This window comes from Canis lupus, chromosome 13, assembly GCF_048164855.1.
Source record: "Canis lupus baileyi chromosome 13, mCanLup2.hap1, whole genome shotgun sequence".
Lineage (NCBI taxonomy): Eukaryota > Metazoa > Chordata > Mammalia > Carnivora > Canidae > Canis > Canis lupus.
Genome location: NC_132850.1, coordinates 60,793,005 through 60,812,298, shown reverse-complemented (window position 1 = coordinate 60,812,298; position 19,294 = coordinate 60,793,005). Strand labels below are relative to the sequence as shown.

At 43.1% G+C, this 19,294-nt stretch overlaps 1 protein-coding gene across 1 annotated transcript in view; it reads left to right on the top strand.

The window, feature by feature from the left end:
* The first annotated feature begins 8,346 nt into the window (after positions 1–8,346).
* The window catches only part of NAF1 (nuclear assembly factor 1 ribonucleoprotein), a 40,918-nt gene continuing 29,970 nt past the window's right edge, over positions 8,347–19,294 (top strand). The window contains exons 1-2 of the mRNA XM_072773811.1: positions 8,347–8,661; positions 12,830–13,004. Coding sequence (XP_072629912.1) covers positions 8,411–8,661; positions 12,830–13,004 — 426 coding nt within the window. The 5' untranslated portion in view covers positions 8,347–8,410. The remainder of the gene's footprint in view (positions 8,662–12,829; positions 13,005–19,294) is intronic.

Here is a 19,294-nt window from a genome sequence, read left to right as displayed (position 1 = left end):
CTGAACTTGCTGTGGAAATTGGCTTGCCAGGAGTGGTACAATCACTCCCTCTTCTCCTCTACCTTCTCCACCATAAAGAAGTGCCTGGTTTGGAGTGTGCTTGAGGCTAGGGGCTCTAGCTACGGCCCATAATCTAGCCATGGACCAAAGCTGACTGTCAGGACTGGTTTGAGACAAAGGAATAAGGCCATATGGAAATGGAAGGCATAATAAAGAATGAAGAAAAATGAAATTAATATACAAAGTGAGGAGTTTTATGCAAGAAAGTGATGAGATTAATAACACTGGTTCTCTGGTATGGGCCAAGAACTTGGTTATTCACTTCGAGGTAGTTTTGTGACTCTCTTTGAATTCCCTTCCACTCTCAGCAAAGCATGTTTTTTTCTGGGAGATTTTGAGGGGTGTTTGACCTTGGCTATACAAGAGTACGGTACAGTGTGGGGGAGCTCTTCTACACTTGGAAAGGCAAATGGTTAGGAAAGTCTGGGGCTAAGACTATATATCTGGTAGTTTGAACACAACAGACTCAGGCAATATAATCCCCCCCAAAAAAAACCAAAAAACAAAAAAACAAAAAAACCTTTACTTCTTCCACTATCCCATTAAATCTGCCCAATGAGAGCAATCCTTCTGTTTGGGTGAAAACTCAATCCCTCGGACTTTTCTGATCACTGTGCTGCAAGAGAAAGTCCTATGGTCTTTCAACATGGCAAACAGAAATAACAATGTCTTTTACATAATAATCAAAATTCTAAATTTGATTTCAACATCAAATCTTCACACTTCCCTCGAGCTGAAGCCTTTTTTGAGCTGATTGCTGACAGTAGGAAGGGGGACATGGTGTTCCTTTTCTCTTTTATCCTGTCATACTATTTCGCCCCTTTCCAGCTTGTTGTCATTATGTTTTGGTCCTTCCTGTGTTGACGGGAAATGGCAGAGAGAAGAGGGAAGGTGGATGGAGCATGGGGGTGGGAATCACAATAATCCATCAACAGTCTCCTTCAAAACCACTTGATAAAATTCTTTGTCCATCCTTCTACTTTTTCATATTTCTATTGTGAATAAGGAAAATTTAAGGTTGTTACAAATGAGTGTAGGCTGGTTCCTTTGAAATCCTGCCTTCAAGGAAGTCTAGCACTTGCTTGAATGCAGCACCACCTATATTCTGCTGCTTTATTCAAAAGTTCCAATTTAATATCCTGTTAGAACTGTGCCGTGGAGTATTGGTATCTTAGTTTGGACTGCTAAAAAGAAGTATTGTGGATTTATTAACAACAAAAAAATTCCTTTCTCACAGTTCTGGAGGCTTGAAGTGAGATCGGGGTGCCAGCATGCTCAGGTTCTAATGAGAGCTCCCTTCCTGTTTGCAGGATGCCCACTGCTTTTTTTTTTTTTTTTTTTTTTTTTTTTTGAAATCTCACGTGGCTAGAAAAGCAAAAGAATTCTTGCAGGTCTTTAATCCAGCTCGTGGGGGCTCTGACCTTATGACCTAATCACCTCCCAAAGTCTCCACCTCCTAATACTATCACATCAGGGATTAGGTTTCAACATAAGAATTTTGGGGGCACACAAACCTTTAGTCTATAGCAGCAGAAGGTTGACATGATTTCTGTCTCCAAGGAAAGAGGTAATCCTAGAATCACATCTAAAGGATTTGTTTCCCTGGAGACATTCTTCAAGGGCCTGATTTATATGGTCCATCTGGTTGTGCTGGTAGCAGTGAGCAATGGGAATGTATGTTTGTCTCAAGAGAGCTTTGAAGAGTATGAAAGACTGGCATCAACTGGCATTCTTAGATGCAGTGTGGTTTGGAGGACTTGAAAATAATAGCCATAAAAACAGGGTCAGCAGATGATCTAAAGCAATCAGCAGATGATCATTTTTAAGAGTCAAGAATAAGGTAAAAACAGGGGTGCCTGGGTGGCTCAGTTGGTTACGCATCTGCCTTTGGCTCAGGTCATGATCTCAGGGTCCTAGGATTGAGCGCCACACTGGGCTCCCCGCTCAGCAGGGAGTCTGCTTCTCCCTCTCCCTCTGCTGCTTCCCCTGCTTGTGTTCTCTCTCTCTCTGTCAAACAAATAAAATCTTTTTTAAAAAAGAACAAGATAAAAACAGAAGGGGAGGCAAACCATAATAGACTGTATAGTTAAGAGGAACAAACTGAGGGTTGCTGCAGGGGAGGTTGGTAGGGGGATACACTAAATGGGTGATGGGTATTAAAGAGTACACTGGTGATGAGCACTGGGTGTTACATGTGAGTGATGAATCACTAAATTCTACTCCTGAAATAAAACAAAACAAGTATATATGAATATATATATATATATATATATATATATATGAGAGAGAGTCTCTCCAAGGCAGTCTAAAATAAAGCCTATGGTTCCAAATCTCAAGGGCTCTCAAGCATTAGAAGATAAAATTCTGTATATTTTGACATCTCTGAGAGTAATATATTAAATGTAAAAATCACAAAATTTCCAGCCCAACATTTCCCTGTCTCCATGCTTTGCTTAAAATAGTCTCTGACAACACTGTCTTCATTCCCATCACCTCTTGGGTAGCTGATTTAAAAGTTTATATGTTCATGCCATATTTAGGAGCTTGCATTTATCTTAAAACAATGGTGAATTATTGAAAGATTTTAAACCAGAAAAATTATATGATCATACTTGCCTTTTAGACATCTTATTCTGGCAAGATTGTAGAGGATAGGTTAGAGACATGTGAGACTAACCAGTTCATCAACAGTTATGAGAAAATGGAGAAAAAGCCAACAGTAAAACTAAAAAAAATGAAAGTGGAAAGGGTATAAGAATGGTATCACAAAAAAAAAAAAAAAAAGAATGGTGTCACAAATGCCACAAGTGGAGGCAGTGATAAACAGTGCTTCTAATCAGTATATGACATATATTAGAAAGTGTTATTTCTCTTTTCTTAAGCTTTTATTTATTTATTCATGAGAGACACACACACACACACAGAGAGGCAGAGACACAGGCAGAGGGAGAAGCAGGCTCCTCATGGGGACCCTGATGCGGGACCCGATCCCAGGACCCTGGGATCACGCCTTGAGCCGAAGGCAGATGCTCAACCACTGAGCCACCCAGGTGCCCTAGAAAATCTTATTTCTATTTAACAAGGGCATTACACACTCCTAACTGTACACGTATCTATTCATGTCTTTTTAAACATAGGAGCACATGGGGGCACCTTGGTGGCTTGGTCAGTTAAGCGTCTACCTTGGGCTCAGGTCATGATCCCAGGGTCTTGGGATCCAGCAGGGAGCCTGCGTCTCCCACTTCCCCTGGCCTCCACTCATGCTTACTCTGTCTCTCTGGTGCTCTCTCTCAAATAAATAAATAAAATCTAAAATAAGAAAAAGAAAACCCATAGAAATTCCTGAATTAAAAAAAAAACTTGAAAATGAAAAGCAAGGACCATATGATATCATAATTCGAGAGAAGGTCTTGGGTTTCAATTTTTGGTGCTTATGTTTTTTCATTTGCCACTCAATCTTTTCTTCAAATGAAATCTTACCTGAAACCCAACACGCATATGTGATCTGGAATGCTTATCTTCCCATTCCCTAACTCTCACATTGACTCCTGGTGCATTCTGAAGGGTCTGTTGATCTCTGTTCTTGTGACCATTCATCATTTAAAACTGAAATGTTATATTGTGAGTTCCATAAGCTGTAGGGAGCTTTTTTGTTTTGTTTACCACTGTATTCCCAATACCCAGTGCAGCACCTGGCACAAAGTTGGTGTCTAGTGAATATTTATTGAACGAATGAGTGAATAAATATTAGACAGAGAAAATTAAGTGACTTGGATGAAATTACCCAGAAAATTGATGAGGGTGGGACTTCATACATGGGGAGTGACTGGGTAGATATCGGTGGCATTATCAGAATAGGAGATAAAATAGAAGAAATATAGGAAAAAGGATGTTGAGTTCAGTTTTAGATATTAGACTTTGAGGCGCTTCAGGGGCATCCAGGTAGAGGCATCCACAGACAACAACAAACTGCTCAGCTTCTTTCTTTCTTTCTTTCTTTCTTTCTTTCTTTCGGAGGTGGGGGGTTACACAGAGGGAAGAGGAGAAAGAGAATCCTAAGCAGGCTTCATGCCCAATGTGGCCATGGGGCTTGATCTCAGGAACCTGGGATCATGACCTGAGCCCAAATCAAGAGTTGGGTGCTTAATGGACTGAGCCGTCCAGGCGCCCCTGCTCTCAGTCTATTTAGCTTAGACTCAATGGTCTAGCACTTCAGCTCTTCTTGTAAAAGGCTTTCATTTTGCTTGTAAGCTCGACATTTGTCCAGGGATGTTTCCCGCCCTCACATAGCCACCAAGGCCGAGTTTCCTAAACTGTATTGTGCACGAAAATCACATGTGGAATCTAGTTAAAATGCAGATTCTGACTCAGAAGGTGGAGTCTGAGCTTTGGCAGTCTTTAACAAGCTTCCATGTAATGTCAAAGCTGCTTATCTACATTTTTGAGAAGCAAGACCCTGCAAATCAGCGAAAATGGCAGTGAGCTGGTTATCAGTTTTTTTGTTTTTGTGACATTCCACAATCTTTATAATAAGTAGAGATGGGTAGACTTGCAAAGTTTTGTTTGTCAAATGAATTTCTTCTCCTAAGCTTTGTTTTGGCTCTTCAAAGAATATGTTTAGGTGTTTTACAAGTTCACTTCGAAATATAATACGGCTTTTATTTCATAAATTAATTCAAGACAAACTTTCTTAATTTTAATGGCGATCCCATAAACCACTTATTCTTTCTAGGAGTTTTTTTTAGCTTTTAGCTTCAGGCTAAAGATTTTAGGCTAAGTTTAGCAGCTGTTGGAAGTAATGCAGCTAGAGAAGTAGGCTCTGTCAAGACATTTTGAAACATCAAGAGCTTAGAAAAAGTACCAATTGCAAAATAGTAACATGGGCTACATCTCCCAAGAGGTACAGCTATTCTTATCCTGAAACATGGAGACCATCCCACTGCAAAAACAAAAGGAGATTTTTATTCGCAACCAGTAGCCTGGTTTCTTAGATATCATTAGATTCATTTAAATTGAATGAATGACGTAGGTATCATCTGTACTTTTATCTAAGTCATTTCTCTTTTACTGTGAAGGTTTCATAAAATTTCATTATTTGTTTTCATTCTTCCATTCCAAAAGTCCTTTTAGGATATATTATGGTTCTGGACACTGAGAGACAGCTGTGAGTTAGACAAAGACCTCGAGGTCATCAGACTTGGTTTTGTAGGAAAACAGACAATCACGAAGTAAATAAATGTGATAGGTTTGGCGCAGCCGTTTAGCGCCTGCCTTTGGCCCAGGGCGCGATCCTGGAGACCCGGGATCGAATCCCACGTCGGGCTCCCGGTGCATGGAGCCTGCTTCTCCCTCTGCCTATGTCTCTGCCTCTCTCTCTCTCTCTCTCTGTGTGACTATCATAAATAAATGAAAAAAAAATAAATAAAAATAAAAGAGCAATGAACCGGAGTGATTAGGTATCAGGTGGTATTCTTAGACTGGATGACCCGGAAAGCCCTACTTAGGGAGTAATGTCTGAGCAGAGAGAGGAGTAAAATGAGGGCATGAACCATATTAATACGAAGAGAAATAAGAAGAGCAGAGTGAAAATGCCATATATTAAAGAATCAGCTTGGTGTGTGGAAGGGAGATTAAGACCAGTGAGATGAGGGACACAAGGGAGCGGAAAGCAGGAGATGGAAACAAGAGAGAGAGCAGCAGCCAGATCAAGTGGGGCTGGGAGTCTGGATTTTATTCTAGGGTGACTGCAAATATTTAGGGTCTTAAACCGAACATTGCATATGGTTTCTCTGTCTTCAGCATTGCCATTCGTACATTCCCCCACTTCAATACGTGCTTCTACTAGAATACATTTCCGAATGAATACCTGGGTATTTTAATTGTTCCCAAACCTATGTTTCTGTTGTAATCTTTCTCTTGGATTCCAGTCTGATACTTTCAAATGCCTACTGGTATTTTCAATGAACTCTCCAATTTTCCCCTCAAACTCAACACCACAAACTCATCATCTCATTCCAACGTCTCCACGTTTATTGGCCATACCAACTTCTCTCTAGTTTCCTAGGTCAGAAAGGATTCTTCTGACGTTGGGGATTTCCTTTACTCTATTACACTGACTCTAACCCTGGTTCGGCCTTTTCATCACTTAATTCCTGGAAGCACACAACAGATTTTTACCTGGCTGGAGAGACATTCTTTTTCTTTTCTTTCTTTTTTTCTTTTTTAATATTCTATGTCTTTATTTTCATGGGAGTTTAGCAGGCAGGGTCCATATTTTTTGGTCAGTTCTTCTTTCTGTCCTATCACATATATAGGAACGGTTCATTCATTTTTGTTTTTTAATTGGAGTTCAATTTGCCAACATATAGCGTAACACCCAGTGCTCATCCCGCCAAGTGCCCCCCTCAGTGTCCCTCACCCCAACCCCCCTGCCCACCTCCCCTTCCATTACCCCCTGTTGGTTTCCCAGAGTTAGGAGTCTCTCATGGTCTGTGTCCCTCACTGATATTTTCACTCATTTTCTCTCCTTTGCCCTTTATTCCCTTTCACTAATTTTTATATTCCCCAAATGAATGAGACCATATGATGTTTGTCCTTGGAGAGACATTCTGACTTGAATTTCTTCTTTCTTCACATTCATACTGCATAGCTCTCCAAGACCATTGCTGCTGAAGTTCATCATTTTGTTCATAAGTGTATTCCTTATTCTTTTTATTAATAATTTCTCACACTGTGTATGAAACATGCCATCTTCTTGTAGCAAACCTTAACTGGTGCTCATATGAACTAAGGGAGATAATATTTTTATCTCCATTTTATAGGTAAGGAAAAGGAGTGTTAGGTATGTTAGGCCATCTGCGGAAAATTACAAGGACACCAACAGGGAGACGGTAGGGCTTCGATTTGAACACAGGCCTATTCAGCTAGGAACACGGAGCTTTAGTTAATGATTGCATAAATAAATAAAAATCTTTTTTTTGAAAGATTTATTCATGAGAGAGACACAGAAAGAGAGAGGCAGAGACACAGGCAGAGGGAGAAGCAGGCTCCATGCAGGGAGCCTGACATGGGACTAGATCCCCGGGTCTCCGGGATCACACCCTGGGCTGAAAGCGGCGCTAAACCACTGAGCCACCTGGGCTGCCCTAAATAAATAAAAATCTTAAAAATAAATAAATAAATAAATAAATAAATAAATAAATAAATAAATAAATTCCTGCCTCTCTTTGGAGGCTTTCCAGGATGCAGGCCTGCATGTCTTACCGAACTTGCAGGCTGTATTCCACATTTCAAATTTCTTTTTTATTTATTTATCTTATTCATGAAAGACACAGAGAGAGAGAGAGAGAGAGACAGAGAGACAGAGGCAGAGACCCAGGCAGAGGGAGAAGCAGGCCCCACGCAGGGAGCCCCATGCGGGACTGGATCCCGGGACCCCGGGGTCACGCCCTGGGCTGAAGGCCGATGCTCTACCGCTGAGCCCCCCGGGGGTGAGGACCCCGTCACAGGTGTCTCTAGGTGTGTGCTGTGCATGACCTTTCTCCTGCAGCCGTGAGCTCCCTGCGATGCCATGCGTCACTCGGGGCTCCAGGAAGGGGGGCTGCTGGGGTGCGCGAGGCCTTCTCCCCGGGGGGGGGGGGGTGCTGGGGCCTTGGGCACGGCCCTTGGCGCACCGCGTGCCTCGTGAAAAGTAAGGACCCGGGGATCCCCGGGGGGCCCAGCGGTTCGGCGCCGCCTGCAGCCCAGGGCGCGATCCTGGGGAGGGGATCCAGTCCCACGTGGAGGGAAGGGGAGGGCAGGGCAGGGCAGGGCCCTTCTAGCTGTCCTGGCTGGAGGGGCGGGCGCACCGGCCTGAAGTCCTCAAGGGAGGCCCCGGGGTGCCGACCTCTGCCTGCAACGAGAACGGGTCACGTCCTTGACCCCGGGTCACGTCCCGGCTGAGCCTCCCGGACCCCGGGTCCCGCCCCCCGCGGGCAGCAGTAGCCCCGCTGGGTTCACGTGCCTGCCGCCCGGGGAGCCACCTTCACCGGCCCTGCGTGGGGCACCCGCAGCGTCTGCTGGAGCTCCCCGGGTCCGCGGGCCGCCCCCCGCCCCCCCCCCCCGCCCCCCGAGCTCCGGGGAGGATCCGCGCACACGCCGTGGGGGAGTCGGGGCCGCAGCGGCAGCTCCGAGGGCGCGGCGGACCCGGCGGCCTTAGGACCGCGCGGCGCCCGGCGCCCCGAGGCCCCGCCCTCCCCCCGCGAGCGCGTGCGCGGCCGCCCGGTAGCCCCGCCCCCCGGAAGTGCCGCGGGCGGGCGGCGGGGCCCGCGTGTGGCTGTCGGGGACGGCGGCGGAGCCCCGCGCGGGAGCCATGGAGGTGGTGGAGGCCGCCGCGCAGCTGGAAACGCTCAAGTTCAACGGCGCCGGCCTGGCGGACGGCCCGGCCCTGCAGTCGGACGCGGCGGCGGCGGGCGCTCGGCGGGAGGCGGACGCTCAGCCCGCCGCCGCGCAGCCGCCTCGCTCGGCCCCGAGGCCGGAGCCGGGAGCGGGACGGAGCTGCGTCACCGGCCCGGGCGCCGCGCTGGGGGCCTCGGGGTCGGACTCGGACTCGGACTCGGACAGGTAGGGGCGCGGGGGGCGGGGGAGCCTGGGGCGGGACCGGGGACCCGGGGGGGGGGGCTGGGGAGGTCGGGGCCGTGGGGGCGGGGAGGGCGGGAGGGAGCCGGCGGCCGAGCGCGCACGTGCGGGACCCCTGCGCCCCGCCCCGCCTGACCCCTGCGCCCCGCGCTGCCGTCGGCCTCTGCCGTCTTCAGCTTGGTCCTGGAGGATCCAACGTAGCATCGCAAAAAAAAAACAACAAAAAACAAAAAACAAAAACAAAACAAAACAAAAAAAAACCCCACCCCCCCAAACCCAAACAAACCCTGAGGATATTGGATTATTTCGACAACCACTCAGTATGGCGTGGCGTGGCCCTTTACGGTCCTAAACTTTGGAATTTTGTGTTAGATCTTTTTTTTTCTTTTTTTAATATTTATTTATTTATGATAGAGAGAGAGGCAGAGACACAGGCGGAGGGAGAAGCAGGCTCCATGCAGGGAGCCCGACGTGGGACTCGATCCCGTGCTCCAGGATCACTCCCTGGGCCAAAGGCAGGTGCCAAACCGCTGAGCCACCCGGGGATCCCCCAGATCATCTTTTTATTTAAAAAAAAAAAACAAAAAACAAAGGTCTAGAGCGTGGCCTTGGTGTTTGAACCAGTGAACTGGGGACCAGTTAGAGGATTCCGCACGCTTGTTCCCGCTTTGGCTAGAGGCGGTGAGGCTGGGGACGCCGCCTCCGCCTTGAGGTCTGGGGGAGGACCTGCCTGTAGGGTGTCCCTGGGTCACACGGACGGTGCCGCCCGGGATCCGAGTGTGTCACGTGGGCCGCTGAGCGGACGGACAGGTGTGCCCCTGCCCTCCATCCCAGGAGAAGGACGGAGGACGGAGGACGGAACTCCGAGCGTTGGTGTCGGAATGAGAGGCGGCGGGAACCACAAGGCCGACACCCGGAGAGGTCAAGGGAGAGCCCGGCTCTGGGGCCCCGGTAGCCCTGCGTCCCGGAGGATGCAGAGGAAGGGCGCGCCCCGGTTACCAGGGTGGTAAGCCTTGCTCTGTAGAGCCGGGCTGAGCTGGGTTCAAGGGTGAAAGCAGGGCCGCCTGCAGCCCAGGGCCTGACCCTGGAGACCCCGGATCGAGGCCCGCGTCGGGCTCCCTGCATGGAGCCTGCTTCTCCCTCGGCCTGGGTCTCTGCCTCTCTGTGTCTCTCATGAACGAATAAATAAAATCTTAAAAAAAAAAAAAAAAAGTGAAAGCAGAGAAGCATGAGTGGGACGGGGATTGGTGTGGAAAGAGTCGGAAAGACATTGCGTGAGTTCAAGATGTGACCGTGGGTCTCTGGGTCAAGTGTCTGGAAGTCGTCCTAACAGATGGGGCGGTGGGCTAGACAAGGAGGCATCAACCGGGTGGAGGTGCCGGTGGTTGGTAAGATGGGGAGTAACCCATCTGGGACGGGGGCTGGAGACCAGCAGAGTTTAACTTGGAAGGTGAAGTCGAGGTCTGTTGTGCAGCTGATGGGACATTGAAGCAGCGGGTAATGACCTGAGAGTTCAGAGGCCAGCTCTGGACTGGAGACGTAAATGGAGACCTCAGTTTATGGAGAGGATTTGCTTTTTTTTTTTTTTTTTTATTATAGATATTTTCAGATTTATTAAAGGTAGAGAGTAGTATAATGAACGTACATGTACTCATCACCACACTTACACGGTTTCCAGTATTTTGTTAATGTTGTATCTAGTATTTCTAAACATTTTTTTTTTAACCTCAGATTTTTAGAGCAAATATCAAACACTATGTCACCTTGTCCACGTCCTTTACTATACGTTTCTGACTGATAAAGTACTTGTCCTGTAACCACCATGTCGTGATCAAACAGGAAGAGTTAACCTTAATTCCTTAATACCACCTAATAGTATTCATATTTCTCTAGTTGTCTTTTGACAGTTGGTCTATTTGAATTGAAATTCAAACAAGATTCTCAGGGCATTTGGATGTGATGTCCGTTTAGTCTCTTTTAAGTGAAGGTCATGTTTAAAGCCACGAAGACGGGGATCCCTGGGTGGCTCAGCAGTTGAGCGTCTGCCTTCAGCCCAGGGCCTGATCCTGGAGTCCCAGGATTGAGCCCCAGGATCGAGTCCCACGGCGGGCTCCCTGCATGGAGCCTGCTTCTCCCTCTGCCTGTGTCTCTGCCTCTCTCTGTATCTCATGAATAAATAAAATCTTTTAAAAATAAAAAAAATAAATAAAGCCATGAAGACACAGGAAGGCACCTGAGGGTGGAATCCCACGGCAGCTTAGTGAATGCCAAAATGTGGAAGTTTTTTGAGGAAGTAAGTGGGAATCCTGTCAGATGTTGCTCAAAAGTTCAGGTGACAGATGTCTACTAGACGGAACACCTTGGATGTTGTCGATGACCTTGTAAAGGAGTGGTGACGGAAGCCACTTTGGGGTAAAGACGGAATGGGACGTGAGGGAAGAGATAGCACATGTTAATGACACTCAAGAAACTAAGGGGAAAATGAGGCCATAGCTGGAGGAATTGAACAAGTACTACAGGGTTTTGCTATGCTGATGAGAATGATCTGGGGTAGAATATAGTAGTAGCAGGAAAAAGTTCGCTTGTGAATGGGCTGCCCATTGCCCCTGTAACAAGGAAAGACTGTAGGTGCCAGAACTAATGCCTTTGTTTCAAAAACTTGATAACCCATCCGAGAAGACGTGTTTTTCATGTTTGCTGGAGAGTATGAGACAGGCTGTGCTCTAGGCATTGTTTAAAAAATTGCTGTGAGAGGAGATGGATTGTGGAGGTTAACTAGGAACCTGACTGTAAAGGGCTCTGAGATGGCCTTTGTCTTGTACACAATATAGGTTTATGAAGAAACTACTAAAGCTTTTCTCTATGTCTGATGTTTTCTTAATGAAAAATGGAAAGAATGGTACAAACAGAGCCATCAGCTTGATTTAATCCTTATTAACATTTCAGAACTTAGTTTCACACATGTATGCTATTACGACCTTCTAAAGTCGTTAAGTGTTTCAGCATGCATCTCTAGGGGACATTCTTTTACACAATCACAGTTGTTACACAACAGAATGGATAATTCCTACATATATAATGTCTAGCCATAGTTTTTTTTTTTTTTTTCCTTTTAAGCAAGTATGTGAACTGATTAAGATGGAAGGTCATGAGAGGGTGAAGATAATAGTAGGAGGAAGGGTTGATTTTTGTGGGAAGACTGATGTCAGTGATACTACAGGAAAATAGGTGAGAAATGAGGGGAATCCCTCTCTCCCCTTACCAAACAAGGTCATAGTAACAGTGGAAATGGGATTGAGAAATTGAATGAGAACGATGTTTGCCTTCTGAAGGTAGGATTTTATCATTGGCTGTGAGATGGCGTTCATAAGTGCCAGATGGCTTAAAATGATTCCAAGGTTTCTGCCTATAGTGACTGAATTGAAGACTAAACAATGAAAATAAGAGGTTCCAGGAGAGGAGCAGGTTCTGTAAGGAGAATGTTTTTTTTTTTTTTTTTTAAACTTGTTGCTAGAATGAAGTAAGTCTACGTTACTCATACAGAGGTAGCCAGTATGTAGCTAGGGATTAGGGGTGAAGCTTAGAGTTACCAGTATCAAGGCTGACGATTTAGGAGTTATCTATACATGAGTGATCATTGAAATCATTTGAGTGGATGACAGTACCCATGCGAAGAGGACAGAGAAGAGAAAATGAGCTTGAACTTTTAAAAACAGCACATAAAATGGGCTAAGGGAGTTTGTAGAGTAGAGTTGACATGGTTGAAAGCTTTCAGGAGTTTCCAAGTTGTATGAAGATTGAAAGCATTTTATTGGCTATTAAGTGATCTGGTCATTGATAACTAATAAAGGGTACCTTGTCCAGAGCTCTCTTTTGTCAGTTATTTATCACATGCTTGATTATATTAAGACAAATGTGTGATGTGTGAGTCTATAGTAATAATAGGATTTAGGTCACAGCAGGGATTTTGAAAATGTTATCAGTGGATTGAAGACTACTTTCCAAATACCATAGCCAATCTCGAAATGCTAGGTTTTGAATTATATCAGCACCAGTAACTGTGTAGTAGATATTTCCTAGTTGAAAAATTGTAATTTAATACCATTAAAATTATACTTTACGACTAGGTTTTTTTACTTTTTCTTCCCTACAGTGACACAGATTCAGATAGTTCAAGCTCCTCCTCTTCCTCTTCCTCCTCATCTTCCTCATCGTCTTCCTCTTGTATATCACTTCCTCCACTGGTGTCAGATGGAGAAGATGATTTACAAACTGAGAAGGAAAACAAGAATTTTCCTCTTAAAACAAAAGATGAGTTACTCCTTAATGTAAGTACTTAGATTTGTTATTAAACCTAATTTGAATGTTAAAAATACGTTATGATACTAATACTGATCTCATTTGGCCTATATCCAGCTCTGTAAATTTGAAGACTTCTCAACCTCTTACTGGGCATATACATTTGCTGTGCCTTTTTTTTTTTTTTTTTTTTTTTTTTTAAATAAAAGAGAAGATTGATCTGTTTGCTAAGGTTTTTTCTAAATCTAATGTTTGATTATTGTTCTTGATGGGCATCAACTTCAGTTTGCTATTTTTTGTTTTTTTATCTTTCCTACAAAGATTTCTTATATATATTTACCACTTTTGTTTTTTTGTTTTTGTCCACAAGTCAGAAAATTTTGCTCAGTAATAATTGAAATCTTTTTAATTGATTGCATTTAAGAGATGTAGAAAGTGAAATTAGATGGGTTGAGTTTCTTAGACTCCTCTTAGCTTGAAGTTTTGGGAGCATTTTTGTTACAGATGGAGGAAACTTACTTATGATAGGTTGGTATTTATTGGCACTTGACAGGTTTGGTTTGTACAGTTGATCCTTACATGGTTCTTTCCTCTTCTTTCCACCCTAGAAGGATGAAGGATAGTAGTTTGGTTGAAACCTCATGATCCAAAAGGAATGTCTCCTCAGAATTTCAAAATATAGGCTGTATTGCCACATTATTTATTCTCCCTACACCCACATGTACTTCAGGTACTACCGATGCTTTTTCAAAATTTAATGATCACTAATTACAATTATTATGTAATACTTAAATCTACGAAACAGTTTAATGCAGGGTTTGAAAACAGTTTGAGTCTCAAGGTAATTTTCTTTTCATGCCAATATTTTTCTTTTTCTCTACTTGTAATAAGAAATTTCCTACCTCACTCATGCTTTATGTATTGAAAACCCCTTGATTTTTATACAGTTTCATCGGTGGTTCTTGTTTTCATACTACAGACATTGCTATCCCTTCGTGGTCTTTTTACGCAAAGGCTCTCCCAACTTACAACTATTTTCTGAAAGCATTAGGAGACTTCTTTGGTCTTTCTCTTGTACCTTAATCACCTCTCTACTTAAGTTTTCTTAGAGTATAAAAATCAACAAATAAAGGACCCACAGTACTTGTTATATGTGTCATTTTCTTATGTCTCTTACTTGACCTGGAATTTTTACCTTGTGAATCTCTTGAAATTTAATTCAAAATCTTAGTCTATATATTTAAGTATTTTTCTTGGTTACAGTGCTCATATTTTCATTAGAAAACTAAAAACTAAAAAAGTTCCTCACACAGAGGCCAGGAACCACCTTCTGGAGGGCTGAAGGTGGTTCATATCTGCTCTTTTTAGCTCCCAGTGTCCAATAGGATGCTTGACAGATAGTGGGTTGTCAGTCAGCAGTAATGTATGATTATAGAATGAGTGAGGAAACGACAGGCATCTTACATTCATTCATTCTTAAACTGTTACAGCACACCATTCATATACAGGTGCTGTAAGCAAGACCCTCCAGTTCTGTTCTCATAGTGCCTGGTGGAAAGAGACAGTAAATAAAGCAGAGACAAATATAATTTTGGAAGTGCTGTTCAATTGTGAGAGTGTATGTTTGGCTCATAATCAGAAAATTAAATTTTTGCTGGAAAGGTATGTTAGCTTTTGAAAGTTGAACAGTGAGCCAATCTGTTCCTTTTTTGTGCCAGTTCCGAGGGATCTTTGGGAAGGATGGAAGAAGCAATTATAGTCTTTATTTTTCAACTTTGGATTCTTGAGTAGCTGTTCACTTTATTTTATATTGACATGATTAGGAAGTCAACTTACTGGAAGTTCCTAGTCCTTTAGACCACTGCTACTGGAGTTAGGTAGAGGAATGAGTTCCCTGGATTGCCACAGATCTTTGACTTAGGGCATATATGAGGACTCCTTCAGGACTTCAACTCTGAAGTTCACGGGAGGAGAATGACTTGGCCCTGCAGACCAAGAATGGTATGGCCGTGTATACTCAATGTCTTTAGGACTCTGCTGCTTTCTCCACGGGGCTGGCAGTTTGGTCATTGATGATAGTCCTATATGAAAGTCTTGGGGGATATGTGTACCGGTTTACCTGGGGCCTGGTACACAGCCCTGAACTCATCATTGAGGCTAGTGGGATTGTATTTAGGTTGCTTGGGCATGAGTCACATAATCACTCCTGTTTGCGTGGGAGGATATGTAGGAAAGTGAATGCTTTAGAGAACACACATGGGCAGGTGTGAGGGTGGGAACACGTAAAAGCCCGTTGACAGGAAGGGAGTCCAAATGTGTGTGTATTTTGAGGAAGGAGAGGGTTGGGTGGGTGGTACCAGCCCCTTGCAAACCACAAGGAATTGGTTCTCTGTCGCAGGAAAGAAGTCATCTTCTCTCCACTTCAGAAAGGGACGCTGTTCAGTCAGTAATAGTCATCCCATTTAGAGAGTAAAAGGGAAATACTTGGAAGAGTTTATCACATAAGAGTTTCCAACATGTGACTTGTGTTGGACTCTTGTGGTTGTCCAACCAAAAAAGACTCAACTTACCTCAAGAGAAGGGGGATGCATTGTAAACTGACTTGGATGGGGAAGCCAATGGGAACTAAGGCAGCTGTTGAGGAGGAGATAGCCAGGCTCTTTCTTTTACAAGTCTTTGGATATTCTCATAGTTATCTTGAGTGTCTTTTTCTTGCTTTACTGACTGATTTCTGTTTACCTATAGATTAATCTTTTTAGGGATCCCTGGGTGGCGCAGCGGTTTGGCACCTGCCTTTGGCCCAGGGCGCGATCCTGGAAACCCGGGATCGAATCCCACGTCGGGCTCCTGGTGCATGGAGCCTGCTTCTCCCTCTGCCTGTGTCTCTGCCCCCCCCCCTCTCTCTCTCTCTCTGTGACTATCATAAATAAATTAAAAAATTAAAAAAAAAGATTAATCTTTTTAAATTCTAGTTTGCATGTAGATTGCTGTGACCCTGGCTTCTACTTCGATTTTCCCCTTGAACCAACCAATTAATGCCAGATTTCTTTGCCGACTTTTGAGACAATCCTATTGGATTTGTTTTTTTTGTGTGTGTGTTTTGTTCCTTTCCTTTCCTTTCCTTTCCTTTCCTTTCCTTTCCTTTCCTTTCCTTTCCTTTCCTTTCCTTTCCTTTCCCTTCCCTTCCCTTCCCTTCCCTTCCCTTCCCTTCCCTTCCCTTCCCTTCCCTTCCCTTCCCTCCCTTTCCCTTCCCTCCCTTTCCCTTTCCCTTTCCCTTTCCCTTTCCCTTTCCCTTTCCCTTTCCCTTTCCCTTTCCCTTTCCCTTTCCCTTTCCCTTTCCCTTTCCCTTTCCCTTTCCCTTTCCCTTTCCCTTTCCCTTTCCCTTCCTTTCCTTTCCTTTCCGACAATCCACTTTTCCTGGGAACTGTCCCTTGTTAAAACCAGCTCTAGCCAATGTCAAATATACCATTTTGTTCGGGTCATACTGGTATACCCTCTTAGCAGGGATTGTGCATGGAGGTTTGATCTATGTATTTTATTTAGTTTCCTAATGAAATGCTGAAGAAAATTAAGGAAACATTGTAACCATGTTGGACTTGCTAAGAGGTATACATAAATTAAAATGGGCCAAACAGTTTTATCAATTTCAGAGTTTGTGCTGGATCTTTAGAAGATCTCTAGAATAGACCTGCCCAATTTAACCCAATTTTATGTTCATCTCTTTATAAAATGTCTCATATTCTAGGTTGTTTCCTATTGCCATTCAGGCATGCTGACCTTAATTTTTACCTCCAGTTAGTCTGTCAAGCAGGAATGTCACCTCCGTGGATCTAGCTTTTTAAATCTTTTCCATCCTTGGCAAGTTAGATCCTGGTGATCTAACTACTAACTATCGCCGATCTTTAATTGTAAGTATATAGGAGCCACAGTGAAATAATCTCAAGATTGTTCTTTTAGAATTAAACCTTAGAGAGTTGTAACAGTCCCTTGGGATGACAAGATATGGTTGTATCTTGATTTTAAAGAAAGGGAATGGTTAGGTACAGAGGCATAGAAAAGGAAAGTAGTCTTAGTTGGCTCTTTTTATAATGTCATAGTTATGTAATATATGCTGTTAAATTTAACCAAGTGGAATTATTCTTTTGATCATAAACTCCTCTTTAATGCTGAGAAGATTTATATAACACCTATACAGTAAATAGCAGCGTACCTATTACAGCTTTGAAACTGTTTTAAACCACATAGGGTTTATTCAGTGTTTCAGTAAACTGGAAAATTAGGTCCTTTTCAAAAAATTTTCTCAGCAATTGATGTCCTGAACTCTTTATTTAAATAAATCACGTGTAATTAAAATCAAAAAAACATTTATGGGATTGTGACATTTCAGAACCTTAATCAGAAATGAATTTTATGGGACACCTGGGTGGGTCAGTGGGTTGAGTGTCTGCCTTTGGCTCTGGTCATGATTCCAGGGTCTTGGGGTGGAGCCTGCGTCAAGCTCCCTGGGGCTCTCTGCTCAGCGGGGAGGCTGCTTCTCCCACTCCTCTGCCCCTCACCCCCCCCTCATATGTGCGCATGCACCTGCGTGCTCTCTCAAATAAATACAAATCTTAAAAAAAAGAAATTAAGTTTTTAAATTAATGCCTATTATTTTCTTTTCTGAAAACTTGGAAGGCTTTACATAACATTTCAAAGTTATGGTTACCGTGCTTATGGTGATAAAAAACTGACAATACTGCAGTAGGCATATTAATGCATATTTATACACATAATATAGCATTTCTTGGAACCTTCATAGTTTGGAGATTGCCTATGTTATATTGTAAAACGAAGGCATTTTGTAGTTAGGTTGAGTACATAGATTTTCTTTCTGATTTTGGCAGCGCAGACAGATACCCTTAAACATCCTTACAGGATATAGAAGTATCTGGGCCACCTCAGGTGGTCAGAAGTTACAGCAGATTATTTCTTAATTTTTGATCTCATCATCCATGTATTTGCAGTGTACCATAGTCTTCACTTAATAATGATTGAGTTGAGTATGTTGTTTTTAAGGGCTAGCTTACTTTGTAAGCTTTGCCCTAAATACAGGCCTCTTTCAACTTAGCATTTTATGACTCTAAATGTATTTGAAGTTATTATGTATCATAGAATACTGATAAAACTTAACATTCTTTTCCAAATGTCTGATATTTAAGAAATGGCTCATATACTTGAGGTGTTTTTAAATTAATGCTTGGTGCTTTTTAAAAATAGTGCTCAGATTTTTAAAAAAATTTAAATTTTGTGCTTCATTATACAAAATTATTTTAGTAGAGCTTATAGCAAACAGAAATGATCCCTTAAGCTAAAAGAATATTTTCAGATATTCTTATGAAGATAGTGTTTTATTCGGTAAAGTAACCATGTATGTTCTGTGTATATATGTATTTATGGCTATTATATAAAAGTATTCCATTTTATTAGATTTCCCTATTCCTCAGTAGATTTTAATAAGTTCTGATTGCTTTAGAGGATAAAGACAAATGTCTGTTAAAAGGGAATCTAGCTAGAGAGTGAGCATACATACTTTTGCTAAAAGCAAAGTGACACCAGAAAGTTAATGATTGAATGCGGGATGAATGGTACTGGACATACAAAGTAGTAGGATTGAGTGGAAGAGGAGATAACTGGCAGTGCAGGGGTCAAGGAAGTCATCCTGAATTGTAAGACAGATCAGATGGGTATGGAAAGGTGACAGGTGAAGAGAATTTGAACTATCTCACTCATTAGATAGAGTCTGTGGCATGGCACTTGTATTCCAGTGTTGCTTACATAGTAGGGGCTCAGGGAGTGTTTCCTTGTTCATTGATTTATTATCCATATGCCTAATGTTGTTAATTAATGGGCATTTCTTTCATTTTGAAATTTGGGACTAAAAGTTGATGACATTACAGTTATTTGGCAGTGCTTATATCTTCGTGATATATAAAGTCAATGCCTTAGATTTGATGAAACATGGACTCCTCAGTTAACATAAAAAAAGATATTGCTTAGGGACACCTGGGTAGCTCAGCGGTTAAGCATCTGCCTTAACTTGGTGGCTCAGGGCATGGTTCTGGAGACCCGGGATCAAATCCCACATCAGGCTCCCTGCATGGAGCCTGCTTCTCCCTCTGCCTGTGTCTCTGCCTCTATCTCTGTGTCTCTCTCATGAATAAATAAATAAATCTTTTTTTTTTTTTTTTTTTTATAAATAGTGCTTAGAGTTATATTGTTGAAGGTTGTTTCTTATTTAGATAGATTATATTTTTATGTGAGTCAGCTTTTGAAGATAATT